At 46.0% G+C, this 22,594-nt stretch overlaps 1 protein-coding gene across 1 annotated transcript in view; it reads left to right on the top strand.

The window, feature by feature from the left end:
* The window catches only part of HERC5 (HECT and RLD domain containing E3 ubiquitin protein ligase 5), a 58,903-nt gene that overhangs the window by 15,001 nt on the left and 21,308 nt on the right, over window positions 1–22,594 (top strand). Inside the window, exons 11-19 of the mRNA XM_021100766.1 lie at window positions 799–858; window positions 2,915–3,008; window positions 6,404–6,593; window positions 7,895–8,049; window positions 13,449–13,562; window positions 15,237–15,347; window positions 17,192–17,362; window positions 20,539–20,682; window positions 21,553–21,719. Of these exons, the coding sequence (XP_020956425.1) occupies window positions 799–858; window positions 2,915–3,008; window positions 6,404–6,593; window positions 7,895–8,049; window positions 13,449–13,562; window positions 15,237–15,347; window positions 17,192–17,362; window positions 20,539–20,682; window positions 21,553–21,719 (1,206 nt within the window). The remainder of the gene's footprint in view (window positions 1–798; window positions 859–2,914; window positions 3,009–6,403; window positions 6,594–7,894; window positions 8,050–13,448; window positions 13,563–15,236; window positions 15,348–17,191; window positions 17,363–20,538; window positions 20,683–21,552; window positions 21,720–22,594) is intronic.

Here is a 22,594-nt window from a genome sequence, read left to right as displayed (position 1 = left end):
AATATCTTCACAGCACTGGCTAGGTCGGTGTTTGGGTACCACGGCCTAGACAAGTTGACACATAGACTTAACCATCACACCTAGCATGTAAGCTCCAAGAGGGTGGCTTTCTTTGCTGCAGGACTTCTCTGGGCCTTTTGATATATTTGTGTTTGGGACTCTGAGCGGGAAATATAGCCTACAGTTTGTTTCCCAGGACTCCTATTCACAGCTGAATGGCTTGGGCAGCCTTGCTCTAAATGAGCGGACGCCTGCCATCTGTACAAATTATACTCATTTTTACAGCCATTTCCTCGTAGAGAAATTTTTAGGTGTGGCTCTCTAATTCTGGAAAGTAGTTATATCAAGTAGCCGCATCATAATGTGCAGAGAACAAGTGAGCAAGAACCATGTGTGCAATTCCTTCCATAAGTAGAGCTGAGTGTCCCTTCCCCATTTAATTTCTGATATTTTGTTTGTTTGTTTCCACTTCAGTGGAATAGAAATAAATAGCACCTGGAAAGCTTGGGTGGGTTGGGATGTTTTATTTATACAAGAAGATACTGACCATAGGTCAAGTCTTCCCTTTCCCTGTGGCTTTTTTGAGTACGGATCTTTTTTTCCCGTCATGTGTGCCTTTGAAATTTTGAGATTTCACAAATGAAATAGACTTGCAGATGCCCACAGTAATATGCACATAAATCAGAGACAGAGGAAGGCGTTCGAAGGACAGTCATAAGGTGTTTTACTTATCCTGTCTCCTGCTCTAAGGAGGGCATACCCTGATTTGTTTTAACCACCCTCTTATTCCTAATGCAGGGAAATCAGAGAGATATTTTCATCTCCTGCATGTCTGACTGGAAGCTTTTTAAGGGAAAGGTAATATATATAATACATTTAAAATTCTGTTTAAAATACTATGTCCAGAGAGCATTGTGGCTATGGGTAGTAGTACAGTGTTGTATACTTGAAGGTTGCTAAGAAAGTAGATCTTACAGTTCTCACCACAAGAAAAAGAATTTGTGGGTGAAGGATCCAGCGTTGCTGTGAGCTGTGGTGTAGACCGGCAGCTACAGCTCCGATTAGACCTCCAGCTTGGGAACCTCCATATGCCCCGGGTGCGGCCCCAAAAAGACAAAGACAAAAAAAAAAGAAGAATCTGTAACTGTGCTGATGAATGATAACTGGACTCAGGGCGGTGATCGTTTCACAGTATACACCATATGTATGCATACCCAAAAGTAATGCGAGACGTCGGTGAGATCTCAATTTTAAAAACTGAATGGTTGTGAAGAAAATGGTTTGAGGGTAAAATAATTATCTATGTCTTTATTTCTTTGTAAACATTACCTTTTTTTTTTAAAGCAAAACCACATATATGCTTACTGTAGAAAATGTGAAAAATGCAGACATGAAATAAAAATGTGAAAACCAGCCAAAATTTACCACTTTAGAGTAATAGCTAGCATTTGCATAAATCTTCTATGTAAATTTTTTTTACAAAAAAGTGATTCTGTTGCTTTATACGTTTCCTTAATGTATTTATTCATTCTCCATTTTATGCAATTTCTGTATTATTCAGTATTTTCCTGTAGCATTTTAATGGCAGTATAGTATTCCGTAGGAAGGATATACCTTAATATATTTGATTATTTCCTTATTGCAAGATACTAAGATGTCTATGAATTTTTTTTTTTTTTCAAGGGATGCACCGGCGGTGGCGGCATATGGAGGTTCCCAGCCTAGGGGTCAAATCAGAGCTGCGGCTGCCGGCCTATACCACTGCAGATCCCAGCCACAGCTCACGGCAATGCCAGATCCTTAACCCACTGAGCAAGGCCAGGGATCAAACTTGCGTCTTCATGGATGCTAGTCAGATTTGTTTCCACTGAGCCATGATGGGAACTCCTCTTTGAATTTTTAAGTATTATGAAAGAAGGACTCTGCACTTCTTTCCTTTAATATTGGTATTGTATTTATTTAAAAGAATTTTTTCTATTTTCAGACACTAAATATATGTATTCTTTTACAAAGTATCTATTTTTAGACCATACACTCAATTCAGTCCAGTATAAATGTAATTCTTGGGTTAAGATACTTAGACATTTAGACATTTCACTAGTAATTTTCTTTTCTTTTTCTTATTTTTTCTTTTTTTGGCCTCCCCTTATGACATTTAGAGTTCCCAGCCTAGGGACCAATCTGAGCTACAGTTGAGACCTATACCACATCTGCAGCAATGCCAGGTCCTTAACCCACTGTATTGGGTTGGGAATTGAACCTGTGTCCCAGTGCTGCTCCAGAGATGCAGCTGATCCCATTGCACCCCGGTGGGAACTCCTCACTGGTAATTTTCTGTTGGATTACCGAAAAGTTACTACTCTGAAATCCCATTTTTGGTCCCTGCTTATATAGTTCATGTACCTGGGAAACAAGGAAAACCTTTTTCTTTTTTCTCTCCCCGCCCCCCTTTTTTTGGCCACACTTGCAGCATGCAGAAGTTCCCAGGCAAGGGATCCACTCCATACCACAGCAGTTATCCGTGCCACAGCAGTGACAATGCTGGATCCTTTAAATGCTATGCCACCAGGAAACTCCTGTGGCCAATATTTTTTAAATTGGGAAATAAATATTTATTGATTACTCATTTAGCATAAGACAATATCTGGCTTCATGTCTAATAGCATATAGATTGCTAACACAGCCTTGATTTTTTTTTGGCATTTTAAAAATAATCATGTGCTGTCAGCTTCCTTTTCAGTTGTCTTTGTGTTCAGCCAAATTTTTATAGTTATTGTAAAGGTGAGAAAAAAGTAAATTTTATAAAATGAAGCAAGCCTTCGAATAAACCGGAGAAGATAATCTAGTAAAATAGTTACTCTTGAAGTGTCATGCTTCACTTACTTTCCATTTTTCATTCATCTTCCATTCGCAGAATAACCGGAGGAAGGACGTCTGTTCATCTGGACTTAAACACAGCAAGGACCGCCCTGAGCGAGCTGGCCCGGAAGGACTGCATCACCAACACGGTGGTACTCTGGGCTTGTTACACACTCAAGTATTTTCGCGAGAACGCGAGAACGCGAGAACGCGAGAACTCTGGGCTTGTTACACACTCAAGTATTTTCGCGAGAACGCGAAATTCAGAAGTATCCTGTTTGGGAAGATTCCCTGAGGCCCTGTGGCATATACGGCTTGAGTCACACCCCGTTGCCCACTAGGCTGAAGTAGTTGGTAGAGTAGGCGCATAGGTTCCAAATAGTCTACTTGGTTCATCTGTGTGTGTACACACACACAGACACACACACACACACACACACACACACACACACACACACACGCACATCTATTCACAGACACTCTCCGAGGGAGTGTTTTCAACTCAGGGTTTTAGGGAAATGATTAAAGTACCTGTCGAGAGAGTTCCCACTGTGGCACAGTGGGTTAATTGTTGCGGCTTGTCTGTGGTGGCGCCGGTTCAATCCCTGGCCTGGTGCACTGGGTTAAGGATCCAGCGATGCTGCAGCTGTGGCATAGGTCACAGCTCCAGCTTGGAGGTGATCCCTGGCTCAGGAACTTCCAGGGAAAAGGAAAAAAGGAAAAAAAATTTTTTTGGTGAGACTGGTATCCTAAAATAAGAACAATGTTTTACTTGCGGTCATTGTAAACATAGTAGAAATGAAAAGACTTTCATGTCTCCAGGACCAAGGCCTGCCTGGATTCTTCCCCTGTGTTTGCTGCATTGCACTTCCTTCCTGTTCTAGAATGTTCTTGTTTGTTTCAGCACTGTAATTACTACCTCTAAGACTTCCCAGGTGGAGGCGCTTCACACATGCTTCCTTTATTATTTTCCTTCCTTTATTATTTGTTATTTTAATATTCCTTTATTATTGCCTTTCTGGATGCAGCTTTTCTTAATTTATTTCCCTGTTCTTCTGGGCGGACTGGTCTTGGGGTGGTGCTGTGCCCTTCTCTCCGCCTCTTTCTTCCTGGCCTTGCTGGGGTTCTTTGTCTTCTCTCGCCTCCTCTTCGCCCCCCCATCTGTCTTTACCTTCTTTCTGCCTCGGTGGCTCTGGCTCCCTTTCCCTCTGGGTCTCGTGCTCGTTCCATCCTTGCTGTCTGGCTCCGCCCTGTCTGTCACGGTCAGCAGTCTGTATCTTAGCTGCAGCTGCTCTGACACACAACGTTCGTTTTTCTCAAGGAGAGATGGGAAATTTCATTACGTTAACTTTGGCAGAACCAGATCCCAATGAGGCGTCAGAAGACAAACGGATTCCTAATTATGCCCCGTTACCAGGCCTCCGCAGCACTTAGTGGGACCATCACCGAAAACAGAAGGGGCCGCTTCTGCATCTGTGGAGGGAGGAGGGTGGGCCGGGTCGCCACGAAGGCTGACTGTACCTGGAGGTGCCAGACAGTGTCATACACGGTGCAGGTGACATGATGGTAGCGCGGTCTTGCATTGTTTCCGGCGGGATAGTTGGATCGGAAGAGCTGTAAGGCTTCTTTCTATTTTGAGGTTTTTGTGGTACGGGTTTGTCGGGTTTGGGCCCGCTGCTCTGCGCGGGGGGGCCCCGTGGGGAGACTCCGGCTGGAGATGAGAGAGACACGCTTCCTGACTCCAGAGGCCCCTGGTGTAGCAAGGGAGGCAGATCCCTACCTGCAGGTGTCCGTGCGAAGGCTGGGTGTGCTGGTCACTCTGCTCTCTTCCCTCGTGTCCGCCGTAGAACACAGTGGTTCTCGTCTAAATAATTTGCAAGCGTGACCTCAGTCATTACAAGGACAGTGAATGGTTCGCTCTCCGTAGAGTCAGAAAGACGGTGCGCCCAGGCAGAGTGGGAGCTCAGCTCGCCAGGCGCCCGAGGGGAGGCTCATTCCAGGCAGGAAGGTCAGGCCCAAGGTGTGAGCAGTGTGGCTGGCTGAGAGTGTGGCCGTGGTTCCGAAGGGCAAGGACGTTTGGGAGAATGAAGAGCAGAGGAAAAGCACTGAGATGGGTTGCAGGGCGGTCATCAGGTGTAAATAACTCCGTGGCCTGAAGCTTACAAGGGGAACCAGATACAGTGTTTTGATGTAAAAATGGCTAATTATAAAAAGGTGTACATTTAGAGATACCATTTAGCAAGTATCTCATAATTTAGTGGTTGAGTTTGAGCCTTGGCATCAGACAGGACAGATTCCCCCTTCGCTCTGTGACCCGGAGCAGGTTAGTTTCTCTCGTGTGCAGAGTTCTCATTTATAAATTAGGGCTAATAATACCTTCTGTGTTCCAGAGAAACTGCAAGGATGAGTGACCTCATGTGTAGCACACTATCTGGCAAATGATACGTACTCCGTAAGCACTAGCTTACCTTTTTTAGTGGGCTCTTAGGTAAATTGTCACTGTTACCTAAGCCCACGTAACACATAAAAATTTAGAATTCCATTTGAATTTTTTCCCAGCACTTGTGTTCTGAATTGGGAAAACTGTAAGGAGATTGGAGGGGCTAGAACCTCGAGTTTGGTGGAGAGAGTTTGTGTTGAGACAGGTGATTCTTGGAGAAGATAACAGGAAACCATGTCGATTTTTATTGTTGCAGTTGTTCTTGTTTGTTTTTAGTTTAGTTTTGTTTTTTATTTTATGGCCGTCCCTGTGGCGTATGGACGTTCCCAGGCCAGGGCCTGAATCTGAGCCACAGCTATAGCAAAGCCAAATCCTTCAAACCTCTGCACCCTACGGGCATGGAGCCCAGGTGCCCTCAGCAACCTGAGCCGCTGCAGTCGGGTTCTTAATCCACTGCACCACGGCGGGAACTCCTGTTTTTAGTTTTTAATCTGTCTTGCCTTTGAGGATTCTGACACATTCTTCTTTAAAAAGTGAGGTGTTGGAGTTCCTGTCGTGGCTCGGCGGTTAAGGAACCTGACTGGCATCCATGAGGAAGCGGGTTCGATCCCTGGCCTCTCACAGTGGGTTAGGGATTCCGAGTTGGTTGTGGCTGTGGCGTAGGCTGGTGGCTGCAGCTCTGATGGGACACCTAGCCTGGGAACCTCCATATGCAGCGGGTGCGGACCTAAAAAGACAAAAGACAAAAAAAATTTATAAAAAAGCAAGGTGTGATAGTGGAACCAGGGGGAAGAATGTGGAACTTTTTGGGAGGGCTGCCTTTTAGTTCGGAATCCATTGTTCCTCCAATATAATCGTGCACGTGTGATTTCTTCTTGATTTCCTTCCTGGGCCCCAGCAATTTGGACAGAAAAATACTCGTTACGTAGCTACGCCCAGAGACTGGGGAGATGGGGTGGAAACCTGGGTTTTAGAAAGACTCAGTGATTGTTCCCATTTCATGGTGCAATGAAACTCCAGATCCCACTCTCTTTTCTTACAATAAGTTGCACCTGGTTCCTGCTGTGTTTTGAGTGTCTCTTCCTGGATCCTTTTGGCCCACAGATAACCGCATGTCTCAGGGAGAATCTGCTCAAAGCACTTCCGTGCCATTCTCCACACCGAGAAGCTGTCGAGGTTTTCTTCCTTCTCCCGGAGTGTCCCGTGATGCATGATGACAACAACTGGGAGAGCCTGGTGGTTCCATTCGCAGAGGCTGTTGGGAAGATGAGTGACCCGTCATCCGGGGTCCTGGGTAAGACCGACCATTTACACTTGACGGCGTACGGCGGTCCTCCACGGAGCCACATGCCCAGTAAAGTTACGGCAAAGCTTGGGGAGTGATGACAAGCATGCTCGTGGTTTTCGCTCATCGCTTAGCCTGTTCTACACGTGCTGTAACAGTTCCGAGGCCGCCCACACCGATCGCTCCTGTTCCTCTGCAGCGTTCTGGTGGTGCCGCATGTGCGGCCTGGTGGTCACGAGGTCCTTCGTCCCCTCCTTTCCGTTAGGAAGGACTTTATGCGTCGATGTTGAAAGCGTATCCCTGACAGTCTCTCCCTGAGAGGCGGAGCAGCTAGCCTGTGGCCCTGGGTGCGTCCTCCCTCTGGGTGCAGAGGTTACGTTTTATTTTTTCTGAGCTATTGGAAAGCGAGTTGGAGACATGATAACATTTCACCCACAACTGAGCGGGTGTCTCCTAAGAATGTGGAGTCCGGCGTTAATTCCCACGGCATTGTTACCGCACCTGTCAGATGAGCTGTGGTTCCATAATATTACCTAATATCTAGGCCATATTCAAATTTCTGCACGTGGCCCCCCCAAAGTATACTACAACCTTTTATTTTATTTTTTTGCCTTTTAGGGCTGCACGTATGGCGTAAAGAAGTTCCTGGGCTAAGGGTCAGATTGGAACTTCAGGCCTACGTCACAGCCACAGCAACACCAGATCAGAGCCATGTCTGCAACCTGAGCCACAGCTCACGGCAACACTGGATTCTTAACCCACTGAGTGAGGCCAGGGATTGCACCTGCGTCCTCATGGATGCTAGTTGGGTTTTGTAACCCGCTGAGCCACAGTGGGAACCCCCTCCACTATGGTTTAGCACAGGATACTGAATCCAGTTCCCTGGGCTGTGCAGTTGTTGTTTATCCATTTTATATATAATACTTTGCATCTGACGACTGTGTTTTAACTCTGATATATATAAAAATATTCTATAAGTTTTAGAAAATATTGACAACTTTTTACCTTTAAGAATCCAAGATGAGATCCTTAACGAACCCGACTAGTATCCATGGGGACATGGGTTCAGTCCCTGGCCTTGCTCAGTGGGTGAAGGATCTGGCATTGCCGTGTGCTGTGCGGTAGGTCGCAGATGTGGCTCGGATCTGGCGGCTGTGGCTGTGGTGTAGGCCAGCCGCTACAGCTCTCATTTAACCCATATCCTGGGAACCTCCATGTGCTTCGCTTATGGCCCTAAAAAGACAACAACAACAAAAAAGGAATCCAAGAAACATCGCGTGCTAACAGTTATTCACCTTCGTTTCCCTCAGAGGAATATTGGGCATCTCTAGGAGAATCTGCTTTCATCAGACTGGTCCAGATGTTTAAAAGAGCCATCGTCGCTCAGCTGCGTTGTTGGACTAAAAGCGCCGAGAGTAACTGTCACATTAAAGCTCTCCTGGAACTTTTGAAAAAGCTGCACAGGGTAAGGGTTCTTTTAGAAACGCACATAGCGGAGTTCCCGTCGTGGCGCAGTGGTTAATGAATCCGACTAGGAACCATGAGGTTTCGGGTTCGGTCCCTGCCCTTGCTCAGCGGGTTAACGATCCGGCGTTGCCATGAGCTGTGGTGTAGGTTGCAGATGCGGCTCGTATCCCGCGTTCCTGTGGCTCTGGCGTAGGCTGGCAGCTACAGATCTGATTCAACCCCTAGCCTGGGAATCTCCATATGCCGCGGGAGCGGCCCAAGAAATGGCAACAACAACAAAAGACAAAAGACAAAAAAAAAAAAAAAAAAACGCACATAGCTTTATTGTGCAATAAAAATCCCCTTGGTTTCACCTGGCTTGAATCTTAGGCAGACTCTTAGGAAACATGAAGTGTATGTTGCTGTGTGAAATTTTCTGCTTTTTGTGACTTGTCATGCAAATGAAGGAGTATGTGTAGTATCTATGTATAGTTTAAAAAAAGTAATAAAACAGGCATCAGTGTCACTACCGCGCAGGTTACAAAAGAAAATATTTTTAGTACTTTAGAAATGCCTGTGTGTCTCTCACAGAGGGGACCCCGCACCTCCTGGAGGCAGCCAGAACCTTGCATTGTGGGTTCATCATTCCCTTACTTTTCTCTGTTGTAGAAGAAGAGTATATAAGTGGATAGATCTCTAGAGAATATGCTGTTTGAAGTTGCTGGTTTCAAAGTTTAGTATGAATGGATTACATGCTGCTTATGCAACTTCGTTTTATAGATTTGTCCGAATTAATACTTCTCTCTGTCTTTCATTCCTTTTCACTTCTGTGCCATGGTCCGTAGTACGAATCCACCATCATTGTCTGTTCCCGCATTGGTGGGTATACAGCATGTGTGCTTTGCAGTTCTTTTTGGTGGGGAGACAGTTCTTCTACGGGAAAACATTTTTTTTGTACACATCTCTTGGTGTTCATGTGTCAGGAGTGAGTTTTCAGGTTCCGTACCTAATTCTGGAATTGACAGGTGGAGGAGATGCCTGTGTCCTCCCTGGTGGTGACAGACTCTCTTCCAAAGTGATGGGACTGACGTAAATCCTTTCCAGGAGCTGATGAGAATTCTCTTGCTCCATGTCATACTCTAAAATTTGGAAAACATTTTTAGTACTGTATTGAAATGGTGCCGGATTATGATTTTAATTGTAAATGCATGAGAACTTTTTTGTTTGTTTGTTTTTTAGAGTCGCACCTGTGGAATATAGAAGTTTCCACACACAAAAAAGTAAAATAAAATAAAAAGGAGTTCCCGTTGTGGTGCAGTGGTTAAGAATCCGACTAGGAACCATGAGGTTGTGGGTTCGGTCCCTGCCCTTGCTCAGTGGGTTAAGGATCTGGCGTTGCCGTGAGCTGTGGTGTAGGTTGCAGACAAGGCTCGGATCCCGCGTTGCTGTGGCTGTGGTGTAGGCTGGTGGCTATAGCTCCGATTCGACCCCTATACTGGGAACCTCCATATGCCCTGGGAAGCAGCCCCAGAAAAGGCAAAAAGACAAAAAAAAAAAAAAAAAAAAAAAGAAGTTTCCAGGCTAGGGGTCAAGTCGGAACTACAGCTAGTCCAGGGATCGAACCAGTGTCCTCATGGATATCAGTCGGGTTCGTTTCCACTGAGCCACAACGGGAACTCCCATGAGAGCAGAGTTTCATGTTTATAATTACAGTATTTGTTTTCCTCTTCTGTAAAATTCCTGTTCTTTTGCTTAATTTAAATGTGTTTAATTTTTTGTTACTGATCATAGGAGTTCTTTTTATTTTGGATACTAGTCCTCTGTCAATTATATGTGTTGCAAACAACAAGTCCCAGTTTGTAGCTTGTCTCAGTGGTTTTTGATGAACCCACATTCTAATTTTAATATAGATAAATTTGTCACTCCATGCCTTTATAATTTTTATTCCATGTGTTTTGTTTTAAACCTTTTTTTTTTTCTCCTCAAGGCTTTAAATTATTATCCTAAATCAGGGATTGGCAGGGCCTCTTTTTAGAAAGAACCAGATGGTGAATATTTTAGGCATTCCTGAGACTTTCCAGATAAGCAGGGGGCCAGATTTGGCCCCTAGAACTGCCCTGAATCGTCTTCTAACGGAGATGCTAGCCAGGATCCAAGGACGGTACACACCGAGGCCCATGTACCTACCGTATGTCTGATATTGGAAAGGTTAGAAATCTAGGAGTTCCCGTCGTGGCGCAGTGGTTAACGAATCCGACTAGGAACCATGAGGTTGCAGGTTCGGTCCCTGCCCTTGCTCAGTGGGTTAACGATCCGGCGTTGCCGTGAGCTGTGGTGTAGGTTGCAGACGCGGCTCGGATCCCGCGTTGCTGTGGCTCTGGCGTAGGCTGGTGGCTACAGCTCCGATTCAACCCCTAGCCTGGGAGCCTCCATATGCCGCGGGAGCGGCCCAAGAAATAGCAACAACAACAACAAAAAAGACAAAAGACAAAAAAAAAAAAAATAAAAGGTTAGAAATCTAGCTGACAAACAGCCTGTTAAATGAGATAAAATACACTCTGTCCTCCTGCCTTGACAAATAAACCTTCCCAATGATAGGGTTTGAATTTAGAGGCTAGGTTTGAATAGAACTGTTGACCCCATACTGAGTTCTGCCCTGAAAGCAGAGGCTCAGACAGAGCCCCCTCCTAGGCCCTGTGCCTTGCTTCTCTCCCACCCTAGGGCCATCGCATGCCCATGAGTGGACACCCCAGCCCGTTTCTAAGTTTTGTCACCGCCTCCTGCATTGTTTGTTTGTTTGTTTGTTTGTTTTTAGGGCCACAGGTGTGGCCTATGGACCTTCCCAGGCTAGGGGTGGAATCAGAGCTACAGCTGCCGGCCTACACCACAGCCGCAGCAACAGAAACACCAGATCAGAGCCGAGTCTGTGACCTACCCCATAGCTCGAGGCAACACCCAATCCTTAACCCTCAGAGCCAGGCCTGGGATTGAACTGGCGTCCTCATGGATGCTGGTCATTTGTTCCCACTGAGGCATGACTGAAACTCCCCTGCCTCCTGCAACAGTCGCTTCTTGGCCAACCCTGGAGCCCTGGGTCTGTGCTCCCCAGAGGGCAAGTGGGGAGAGCTGGCCTGGAGCCATGTGTGCAGGGACTTCAGACTCCAGAGCTCAGACTCCAGGGGGATATGGTGGCTGCATGTAAACAGGCCCCCTTGACCCAGCAGAGCCCTGTGGGGAGGGAGCTGGCAGGAGGAAGGCTGGAGCAAGGACCTTTAAATCCCAGACCCGGGACAGAGGCCACTCTTGCCCACATTCAAAGGGAGTATTGAGGTTAGCGTTGCCTTTCATGATTGGTGTTTAATCCAATTGAAAATTTACTCTAAATTTATTGGTATTAGTTCCCATAGGAAAACAGTTACCTACCACCACTTAACCGAAATTCTGTCTTTTCTGCACTAATGTTTGTCCTTGGCTGTTTTTCCCAATTTTGTACAAAAGAGAAAGACGAAACAAACAAACAAAAAAACAGTTTGAAAAATGAGGGGCTTTGCCGAAGAGCTCAGGGAAGGGATATTGTCATGAACTTTCGTCACTTACGAGGAGAATTCCTAAAGATACCGAAGCGACAAGAGAAGAAAACCCTGGTGGGATCCTGACTCTTTTGTCAAGCTCCCCCCACACAGTGTCAGAAGGGGCGTCACAGTCACAAGAAACCATGAGAATGAAGCATCTCCTTTCTCCAGTGGGGATGCTGAGGCTGCGCCCGCGCAGGACTGCGGGCAGCAGGGTCCGGAGGACCGTAGTTACAGGACAAACGTCACTTTTCAGCAGTAGGGCAGACTATTTTTTTTTTAAAGCATATATACAGGATAAACTGTCAACCAATTTTTGTGTGTGTGTGTCTTTTTGCCTTTTCTAGGGCCGCTCCCTTGGCATATGGAGATGCCCAGGCTAGGGGTCGAATCGGAGCTGTAGCCGCCAGCCTATGCCACAGCCATAGCAACGCAAGATCCGAACCACATCTGCGAGCTACACCACAGCTCACAGCAACGCCGGATCCGTAACCTACTGAGCGAGGCCAGGGATCGAACCCACAACCTCATGGTTCCTAGTCGGATTCGTTAACCACTGCGCAGTGACGGGAGCTCCTCAACCAACATTTTTTGAGGGAATATTGATTGCACGTGGGGCCTGGGGGCCTGGACCATTTCGGGTCTGGGCCAGAGCCACTAAGGATCTTCCAGGTGCATGGTCTTAGCTGTCATGGCCGCGAGGGGCCTTCGGAAGACGTGCTGAGAACTCGACATGTCGGCCAGGGCTGTGCCCACCAGGTCCGACACTGATGGTGACGCATGTCCGAAGCATCTGGTGTTACCAGTGTCTCCAGTGACCAGTGATTGGCGTGGTGCCGTGTTTCATTCATGCGCATGTCGTAATGACCCTGCGCATCTCAGGGGATGGAAGGCTGGCAGATTCCCCCACGGTTTAGGGGGAGGTGTCCACATGTGCCTTGCCAGGAGGAACCTCTGCCAGTGAGGTCAGCGTTAACCTTTAAAGATTAACGACGGAGTTCCTGTCGTGGCGCAGTGGTGAACGAATCCGACTAGGAACCATGAGGTTTCAGGTTCGATCCCTGGCCTTGCTCAGTGGGTTAAGGATCTGGCGTTGCTGTGAGCTGTGGTGGAGGTCGCAGACGCGGCTCAGATCCCATGTTGCTGTGGCTCTGGCGTAGGCTGGTGGCTGCAGTAGCTCCGATTCGACCCCTAGTCTGGGAACCTCCATATGCCACGGGAGTGGCCCTAGAAAAGGCAAAAAGACAAAAAATAAAATAAAGAATAATGACAGAGTTCCCGCTGCTTAGCAGGTTAAGAACCCAACATAGTACCTATGAGGATGCGGGTTTGATCCCTGGCCTCACCCAGTGAGTTGCAGATACAGCATTGCCGTGAGCTGCGTTATAGGTCACAGATATGGTTCGGATCTGGTGCGGCTGTGGCACAGGCCAGCAGCTACAGCTCTGATTCGACCCCTAGCCTGGGAACTGCCTTATGCCACAGGTGCAGCCCTAAAAAAAAAAGAAGACCAAAAAAAGTAGTGACATGAAGTATTGGGCCCCAGAATCATTTGGATTCATGTCACACTGTATTTTTCTTTGGACTTAAGTTTCTTTAAAACTTATGTATGAATTAAAAGTACCTAGAAGTTTATCATCCTACCATCAGTTTCTACTATTAAATCTTAGGTATTTTTATGTTCCTGGAAGTTTGGGGCTTTGGCAGTGGAGGATTTGGGTAGAACTTAACTCTGGTCCTTAAGAGTGTGTTTAACTTGCTATTTATTCTGATAATCTAGTTAATGGTCATTAAGCAAAATTGTGTTTACATATAAAATGTTCTCACAGGTTGTGTTTCATTTAAGGTCAACCAGACTAAGTGTCACCTGCCTGAAAGCATCTTCACAGTAAACGAACTCACAGACTACCTTGACTTTCATGAAGATGCATATAGGAGGTCCTTTTGGAAAGTGAGCTCAGTAAGTATGGCGTGTTTAAAGAAGGTACGGAGCGCTGGGATGTGGGTAGAGGCATTTGTGCTGTAACTTTGCACAGGAGTTTCCAAAACTTCTTGCACTCTCCAAAATTGCCCAATGGAAACAGCAAGGCTTAAAAGCCACAGAGATGCCTCAAAATCTCTGCAGCTTTGTAACCAGAGCAGCGACAGAAAAGAGTTTGTTGCTACCTGGGGAAGCAGCTCAGATCAGCCAGGCAAGCCGCTTGTGGAGAGTGCCACGAAAAGATGAAAAAAGCACAAAAACTGCAGGGTAGAAATCTGTCCACACCCTAATTTGAGGACCAGTGGTACTGGGAATAAGCCAGATGGGAGAGGAGTTCTGCTCTTAAGGTGGGCATAGGAGGCAGTGCTGGCTTATACCTTCTACTTCTGGTATAAGCCAGAAGCCCGCAGTGTAAGGCTGTGACTTTGGGGAAGGCTGCCTAGGTGTAAGTACTGTTTTTTTTTTTTTAAATTTTCTCATAACAGAGTTAAAAGTGAGTTCCCATTGTGGCTCAGCAGAAATGAACCTGACTAGTATCCATGAGGACATGGGTTCAATTCCTGGCCTGGATGAGTGGGTTAAGGACCCAGCATTGCTGTGTGCTATGCTGTAGGTCACAGATGTAGCTCAGATCCTGACTTGCTGTGGCTGTGGTGTAGGCCAACAGCTGCAGCTGGGACTTGACCTCTAGCTGGGGAGCTTCCATATGCTGCAGGTGTGGCCCTAAAAAGCAAAATAATTAATTAATTAATTAATTAAAAAAATAAAGTTAAAGGGCTCATGTTGCCAACCCAGCGGCTAATCTGATATATTTTTTTTTCCTCTTTTTTTTTTTACCTTATGGTCACCCACAAGGCATATGGAAGTTCCTGGGCCAGGGATCGAATCCGAACTGCAGCTGTAACCTACACACAGCTGTGGCAATACCAGATCCTTTACCCACTGTACCAGGCCAGGGATTGAACCCATTCCTCTGCAGCAACCCAAGGTACTGCAGTCGGCTTCTTAATCCAGTGTACAACAGTGGGAACTCCTTTTCCTCCTTTTAGCTGAAGTTTATAATTCTCTTTCTAGCATGTCAGTCTTTGCGTGGCAAAAATCATATCTGAGCTAACCAGCTGTCTACATTATATCATTCCCCTGTTTTCCAAACATGTATGAACTAATTTACATGTCAGAAGTGCAGGTGGTGGAGTTCCCACTGTGGTGCAGCGGGCTAAGGATCTAACTGCAGCGGCTCAGGTCACTGTGGAGGCACAGGTTCATTCCCTGTCCTGTCATAGTGGGTTAAAGACTCGGCATTGCCACAGCTGTGGCACAGGCTGCCGCTGTGGCTCAGATTTGAACCCGGGCCTGAGAAGGTCTGTATGTCGTGGGCGTGGTCAAAAAAAAAAAAGTACAAGTGGCAGCAGAATAGACTCTGAGAAAATGTCCATAGTTTATAATGACTGGCTAAATTAAATGAGCACTGAAAATACTAAATTTCTATGCCTTTCATTGATGTATATGAAACACTTAGAATTACATAGTTCTGAGTACTCCTGACGAGCAGTTTGGATTGCTTTGGCCTTAAGTACTGGTAAGGCTAAGAGGTAAGACGTGAGATTTCTCTGTCCTTTCATTTATCAGAATTGTTGTCATTTCCGTTTTTAGGACACTTCAGTAGACATCCAGTATCCTGTCATATTCAGTCACTTTCCATTTATCTTTAATATTCTGTCGAAAATTAAACTCCTGTATGCAGATTCACTTTTAAAAATACAGGTATGCCTGCCTATTTCTTTGTCTTCCTTAGCAAATGAACTACGCTCTTCCATGTACGATATTTGGGGGGTGATAAGGGTGCCACCCATTAGTGAAGCCAGTGGTTCTAGCATTCAGGGAGCTTATATTCGAATGAAGAAGGTGAGACAGTGTGTAATTTGGGCTGGGTTGGCCTTGGGGGTATCTTAGGGCCTCAGTAGCAAAGGACAGAGCTTAGGACTCATGGTAGGGCTTTTACCTGGAGGCTGGTGCGTGTAGTCTTCTGAATGGTACGCGGAGCCCTTGGGCTTGAATGATATTAGCCCCCATATTTAAGAAGGTCCAATCTAATGAGAAAACAGAGAAGAAGGAATGAACGGATGTGACAGAGGATTCTTGAAATTTACACCCAGATAAATGGCTGGTAGTCTGTGACGGTGCCGTCCTAAAGATTTGTAAAAAGTACTTCCTTTTCAGATGCACCTGCTGGGACCAGCTGAGTTGGTTCTGTTGGCCAGCATATCCAGCACAGTCCTTAAAATTGGACAGTTGAAAATGCCTCAGGAAGTGTACCTCATTGCATTTTTTGCCCATGTTTTAAAAGTCTATTGAAGTATAGTTAACTCACAGTGTTGTGTTAGTTTTGGGTGTAAAGCAAACTTAATTCAGTTACACATATACACGTGTGCATTCTTTTTCAGGTTCTTTTCCCACATAGGTTATCGCACACTCTCGGGTGGAGTTCCCAGGGCTCTGCACCAGGTCCCTTTTGACCATCCGTTGCACATACAAAAGTGTGTGCTCCTCAGTGAATTTTTAAAAGGGTGAAATTTGTTCATATGGGTAAAGCATTTAGAATAGTGTCTCGCACCGAGTGCCCCAAAATGGTAGGTCTTGTTATCACTTTTATGCTTGTATACGCATCTCTGTATGTATATACATGAATAATATTCAAATATATATCATAAAAGTAGATACTTATACATAATGCAGTTAATTAAATATTAATGAAATATTTAACAAAGGAAAGTAGAAGAAAAAATATAAGACCTTCATTTTACTTCAACTCCTCTCTCTTGAATTTTTTTTTTTTAGGGTCGCACCTGTGGCCAATGGAAGTTCCCAGGCTAGGGATCAAATTGGAGCTGCAGCTGCCAGCCTACACCACAGCCACAGTAACGTGGGATCCAAGCCATGTCTTGGATCTACACTGCAACTCACCACAGTGCTGAATCCTTGACCCACTGAGGGAGGCCAGGGATTGAACCCACATCTTCATTGATACTAGTCGGGTTCATTACCACTGAGCCATGATGGGGAACTCCTGTGTCTCTCCTGTTAACTTCCTAGATTATCTGTCCCCTAAAATCTTGCCTGGATTTTCCTCCTGGAAGAGGGCATCTTTAGGGAGGTCTCTCATCCTGCACTTTTCCTGCCCCCAGCTTCTTTTCTAACTTCTCATCTTCTCTTGCTGATGAGAACAGATCGTTTCAGCGCACTGCTCTAGGCTCACGAATCAGTCTCTTGGTCTATTGATGATGATTGGCTTGGTCACGGAAATGTTTGTAATTGTGTTTTCTCAGGATAAAGTGGTCCAGCGGAGCCTGCAGTTGGGCCCATTCCTGCTCACCCAAGTTGGCCCCACAAAGCTTTGCATTCAAGCTTTGCATTCCCCAGGTCCTGTGTTTTTGCTGCTCGCTGGGGCTGAACACTGAATATGCAGCCTGTCTCCTGCGGGGTATTAGGGCTTTTTCCATCAGTGCCTGTGACATGCGCTTGTAATAAACGGACCCAGTTTATTCCACTTTGTACATTTCTTCTTCGAGCAAATGGCAACCTAACGGGAAACATCCCTCTCTTCGCAGCAGAAGAAAATACGAGCCTATATGCCGTTGGCCGGCATCCTGGGACAAGAAGGGTCTGAATTAGCGCTCCCGCCCACCTTGAATCTGCTAGTGAGAAGGGGTCACTTGATCGAGGATGTGTTCAGTCATCTAAGTCGATACGAGAATGAAGATCTGAGGAGAGAGTTACTGGTGAAGTATAAGTCTCACTTAATGCTCTTGCTGCAGAGAGAAGGGAAGCAGAACAGAACGTAACAGTGGGCTTCCGGAGGGGGACGTAGCTCCTTGCTGGCTGGCGCTGTCTGCAGGGGTGTTCCCCTGACTCCCCCCTCGCCTCGGCTGAGGACTGTCAGTCCGCTCCGGCTGAGGAGCAGCAGGTGGCAGGGCTGTCCTCCCCGACCCTGATCGGGTGGAGAGCCTGCTGCTCGCCCCAAGGGGTCCGGTCCGTCCTGAGGCTGGATCCAGCCGGGCTGGTCATCACTTTTAAGGGTTCCGGTGAGATGGGGTTGGCACAGAGGAGAAATGAAGGTGCATTTCCTTTCTCACGCAGCAGCCCAGATGGCTTTGTGGAAGAGAGGAGAGTCTCTTTATTAACTACATAGCTTTTTTTTTTTTGGTCTTTTCCCCTTTTCTAGGGCCATTCCCACGGCACATGGAGGTTCCCAGGCTAGAGGTCCAATCGGAGCTGTAGCCGCCGGCCTACGCCAGAGCTACAGCACCGTGGGATCCAAGCCGTGTCTACAACCTACACCCCAGCTCACGGCCACGCCAGATCCTTAACCCACTGAGCAAGCGCAGGGACCGAACCCGCAACCTCATGGTCCTGGTCAGATTTGTTCACCACTGAGCCACAACGGGAGCTCCTGCATGGCTTTTTGAGGCTGTCGTTGCAGACGTCACCATGCTCTGAACGTTCGGTAATGATCTTTGGCTTCAATGCTGTGCAGCTTGTCTTACGAAGAGGTGTTCGACACAGAAGACTAATGATGGCTCGAGGACCTAATGAATGTTTTCCTCGTGCCAGGAACTGTTGCAAAAGCTTTACACTTGCTTGTGTAACCCCTTCAACCAGACTGTAGGCGGTTCTGGTTTTTCCTCCTTTAACAGACGGGGAAACTGAGGTACAGAACCATTCAGTCATTTATCCCGGGGCAAGACAGCTGATGAGTATCAGAGCCAGAATTTGGGCCCTCAGGCTCTGGACCTTCCACTTAATCAAGATGTTCCTGATAATATTTATTAGAGTGTGTTTGTTTCGGTGGGAGACATCAGTTTGTCACCTGTCCTTGGATGAGACTTGTCCTGCCATATAGCACAGGGAACTACCTCCAGTCACTTGTGGTGGAACTTGATGGAAGATAATATATGAGGAAAAGAAGGTACATATCGGTATAACTGGGTCACTTTGCTGTACAGCAGAAATTCACAGAGCATTGTAGATCAATTATAAAAAAATTTTAAAAACCGTCAGTAATAAAGCAGAGCTTTGACTTGAAAAAGCAAAATAACAATTGACTTCACTAAAGCTCAAGATACTATTTTAAAAGTATGTTGCACTGCAGTCTGCAGTTAGAGTTGGCATTTCTGCAGAATTTTTGCACGTAGATAATTTTTTTTGGCCGTACCTGCGGCACGCAGAAATTCTGGGGCCAGAGATTGAATGAACCCAAGTCACAGCAGTGCCCCAAGCTACAGCAGGGACAATGCCAGATCTTAACCTGGGAACTCCAAAGGTTTTTAAAAACCTGGTGACCTCAGTATATGATTTTAATGATTTTGTGTCAGCCGGGCAGTCCACTCAGGTATTTTAGCTCCACTTTTATATTTCATTCATCCTTTTTTGCCGTTTGGGTAACATTTGATAAGCATTTGCCAGACCGTGAGGCATTTTACCGGTGTCATCCCACTCAATCTTTCTGGTAATCCTGTGGGGAAACTAAGGCTTTGTAAGACTGAGGAGCTTGCCCATATGAAGGGGCGAGGTAAGGGTTTGACACTTGGTCTTTTTATGAAGATTTCTAATAATTCACTTAGGTTTGAAACTTGCTTCTCTGCAAAGCGGAGGAGGCATTCATCCACATAAACCAGGAAGAGGAGCTTTTGGAAGTGCTGTGGGAACATCCAGATAAATGCCGAGCGGGCATCTGGAACGAGTGTGTGTCCATCAGGAGAGAAGGCAGAATGGCTATGAGGGTTCAGTGCCTGCAAGTGATGAATGAGGTTTAAATAGTAAAGCGAGCATTTGGGGAGAGAACAGAAAGGACAGAGGGGCCGGCGTAGAATCGCAGGGAATTTCTAGTGGAGCAGCAGGAAAAAGACAGAAGTAAAAGCCGAAATAGTGCGTCATCAGAGAGAGCAAAGCAAGGGCGAAAGACGGCGAGCAGAGAGAAGGCAGTCAGGTGTCAAGTGAACTGGGAGCATCACGGAGATGAAACGTGAGAACTTAGGTCCTCGGAATTGAGGCGTTTGCACGTTCCCAGTTCTCTTAGAGAGAAGCACAGAAATAGAGAAATGGGTTTAGAAGTTGGTGTCCATTGGCGTTCCCATTGTGGCTCGGCGGTAACAAACCCAGCTAGCATCCGTGAGGAAGCCAGTTTGATCCCTGGCTCCCCTCAGTGGGTTAAGGATCCGGCGTTGCTGTGGCTGTGCCTTAGCCTGGCAGCTATAGCTTTGATTGGATCCCTAGCCTGGGAACTTGCAAAACTTCCATGTGCTGCAGGTGCAGCCCAAAAAAAAAAAAAAAAAAAAAAAAAAAAAAAAGAGGTTGGTGTACATAAAGCTCTGAAAGTTGGCAACCTAGAGGAAGCCAGTACTGTTGGAAACAGTGGCGTTGAGATTTTTTTTATTCTTTTAAGGGTACAAACTTAACACGTTTATACACTTAAGTGAAGCTTCCCAAGAAGGAAGAGCAGCGAGGGGGCGAGTGATGGCAGAGCAGATTGGTCGTGATCGAGTCTCTCCAGGAGGGGACACCACTTTCTCCTGGAGTCAGCAGCCAAGCTAATAAATGCTCCGTGCGGGCTTTGGCTTTTCAGTTTTTTGAAAAACCTCATGTTTATGATTTCTTTATGTTTATTTTCATCTTCCTTAACGTACTTACGATTATAAAAATGAGGTCCATTTCATGCACGTTCTCAGGTTTGAAAGATACAGGATGAAATCGAGGCTGCGCCTCTGGGCGACTGTGTAACCTCAGGAAAGTTAAATGCTCGAAGCCTCGTCAGCCTCGTAGAATGAATGGGAGAATGAAAGACGCTGACAGGAGTAATTTGCTTATGACCCTAATACCTCCTGAGTGCTCGGGCCCATAGTTGATTATTAGGTGGGATCGAACACGCAGCATCCAGAGCGCGGCCCTGTCTCCTCAGGTGTCCTTCAGTGGAGAAATCGGCTATGACTTTGGAGGGGTCCGGGCAGAGTTCTTCCACTGTCTGTTTGAAGAACTGACCCAGCCGGAGTACGGCTTGTTCACGTACCCCGAAGACGCTTCCTGCATGTGGTTTCCTGCCAGGGTGAGTCCTCGTTGCTTGGCTTCGGTGTTGCCTGAGAGAAAGGGTGCGGGGCTGGGCCGTCGGAAGTTGGGTTATCTCCGCTGTTGGATTGCAGGAGAGGAGTTGCAGGTGTAATTGTGGAGATGCGTCTTCATTCTCTGACGTGGGGATCCTCTTTCCCTGAGTTCCCGTGTCCACCCGGGAGAACCTATGCCAGGGATGCGTCTGACCATGCGTGGAATTAGAGGTGTGAAAAAGGAACGCCTGCTTTCTCAGGCACTCGTTCTTTGTTTATGTTCTGTTTTCCCCAGTGAATTTGAAGATGAAAGGCTCTGAAAAGAAATTGTGAAAACTGACTTTATGAGAATTACTGAGCCTCTTCCTCTTAATACTTTTACTGTTTCTTACTGGACTATTTGACATACAACGTTGTATAAATTTAAGGTGGACGGCATGTCGATTTGATGCATTTGTCCCGTCATTGCCGTGGTGGTGATGGTTATTTCTTTTTAGTGGTCAGGATAACAAGGTCTAGTACCTGCGCAAATCTGAGGGCTCTAACACACTCTTAGTGTCCATGTCCTTTACACGGTGCGTTCCCTCTCTGGGGCGAGTCTGCTGCTCATTGCAGTTGTTCCCCCTAAGCAACAACCCCCCTGTCCCCTCACCCCCACCCTGGTAATGCTTTTCGTACTGAAACCGTGGCAGGGATTTAAATGGACCTAATGATTGACTTTAAACCCTTTACGTATTTTCATCTGAAGATTTTTGCTCTTAATTTGTGATTCTGTTTTGCGGAAGGGGAAAAAATGTTTACCTAATATAAATGTTCCATTGCACTGGTAAAAATACATAATACATTAAGGTTTTTTTTTTTTCTTCTCTTTTCAGCCTAAATTTGAGAATAAGAGTTATTTCTTCTTTGGGATTCTTTGTGGACTTTCTTTGTTCAATTGCAATGTTGCCAACATCCCTTTCCCACTGGCTCTGTTTAAGAAACTGTTGGACCAAGAGCCATCGTTGGAAGACTTGAAAGAACTCAGCCCTGTTTTGGGACAGTAAGTTGACAAAGTTGCTTTTTCAGAAGCCTGAATGACGTTTGTGTGACACAACCCCATTCACAGACACGACACATAACATATGTTGAACACACACCCCAGTAATATTTTCATGTTCAACAGTAGCATTCTAGGTAGTTTCACCAATTTTAACTTTGGCAAGAATTGTTAGATGGTAATGTAACTTTCTAAAATTAAAAAAGTTGACTTTTTGTATAATTAGTTCGCACTGCTTCTATTAATCTTTGGAATTAATTTCTGTAGAGACAGACACGACAGAGCACAAGTTACACCTTGGTGCAAATCCTGCAAGCGATGTTTATTTATTTATTTATTTTATTATTATTATTTTTTTTTTTTTGGTCTTTTTTTTGCTATTTCTTGGGCCGCTCCTGTGGCATATGGAGGTTCCCAGGCTAGGGGTCCAATCGGAGCTGTAGCCACTGGCCTACGCCAGAGCCACAGCAACGTAGGATCCGAGCCACGTCTGCAACCTACACCAGAGCTCACGGCAACGCCAGATCGTTAACCCACTGAGCAAGGGCAGGGACCGAACCCGCAACCTCATGGTTCCTAGTTGGATTGGTTAACGAATCACTTAACCACTGCGCCATGACAGGAACTCTGCGATGTTTATTTTAAAAGTTGTTTTATATCATCACTTTTAAAATGAAAACTAATTCATAAGTTAAAAGACAAGCTAGCCCCTCCAAAAACATACTGATGACATAGAATAGAAAGGCTTCATGACCCTTCCTGCTGTATAAAGTGTTCCTGCACATCCGTGAGAAAAATCAGCAGTCTACAAAAAAACAACCCACAGAAGAAGCAATGGAAATGGCTCATAAATTAAAAGATGGCCCGTCCTCCAGTGA

Source organism: Sus scrofa, chromosome 8, assembly GCF_000003025.6.
Source record: "Sus scrofa isolate TJ Tabasco breed Duroc chromosome 8, Sscrofa11.1, whole genome shotgun sequence".
NCBI classification, from domain to species: domain Eukaryota; kingdom Metazoa; phylum Chordata; class Mammalia; order Artiodactyla; family Suidae; genus Sus; species Sus scrofa.
Note: the sequence above shows the minus strand (reverse complement) of the source record. Positions and strands in the feature narration are given on the sequence as shown.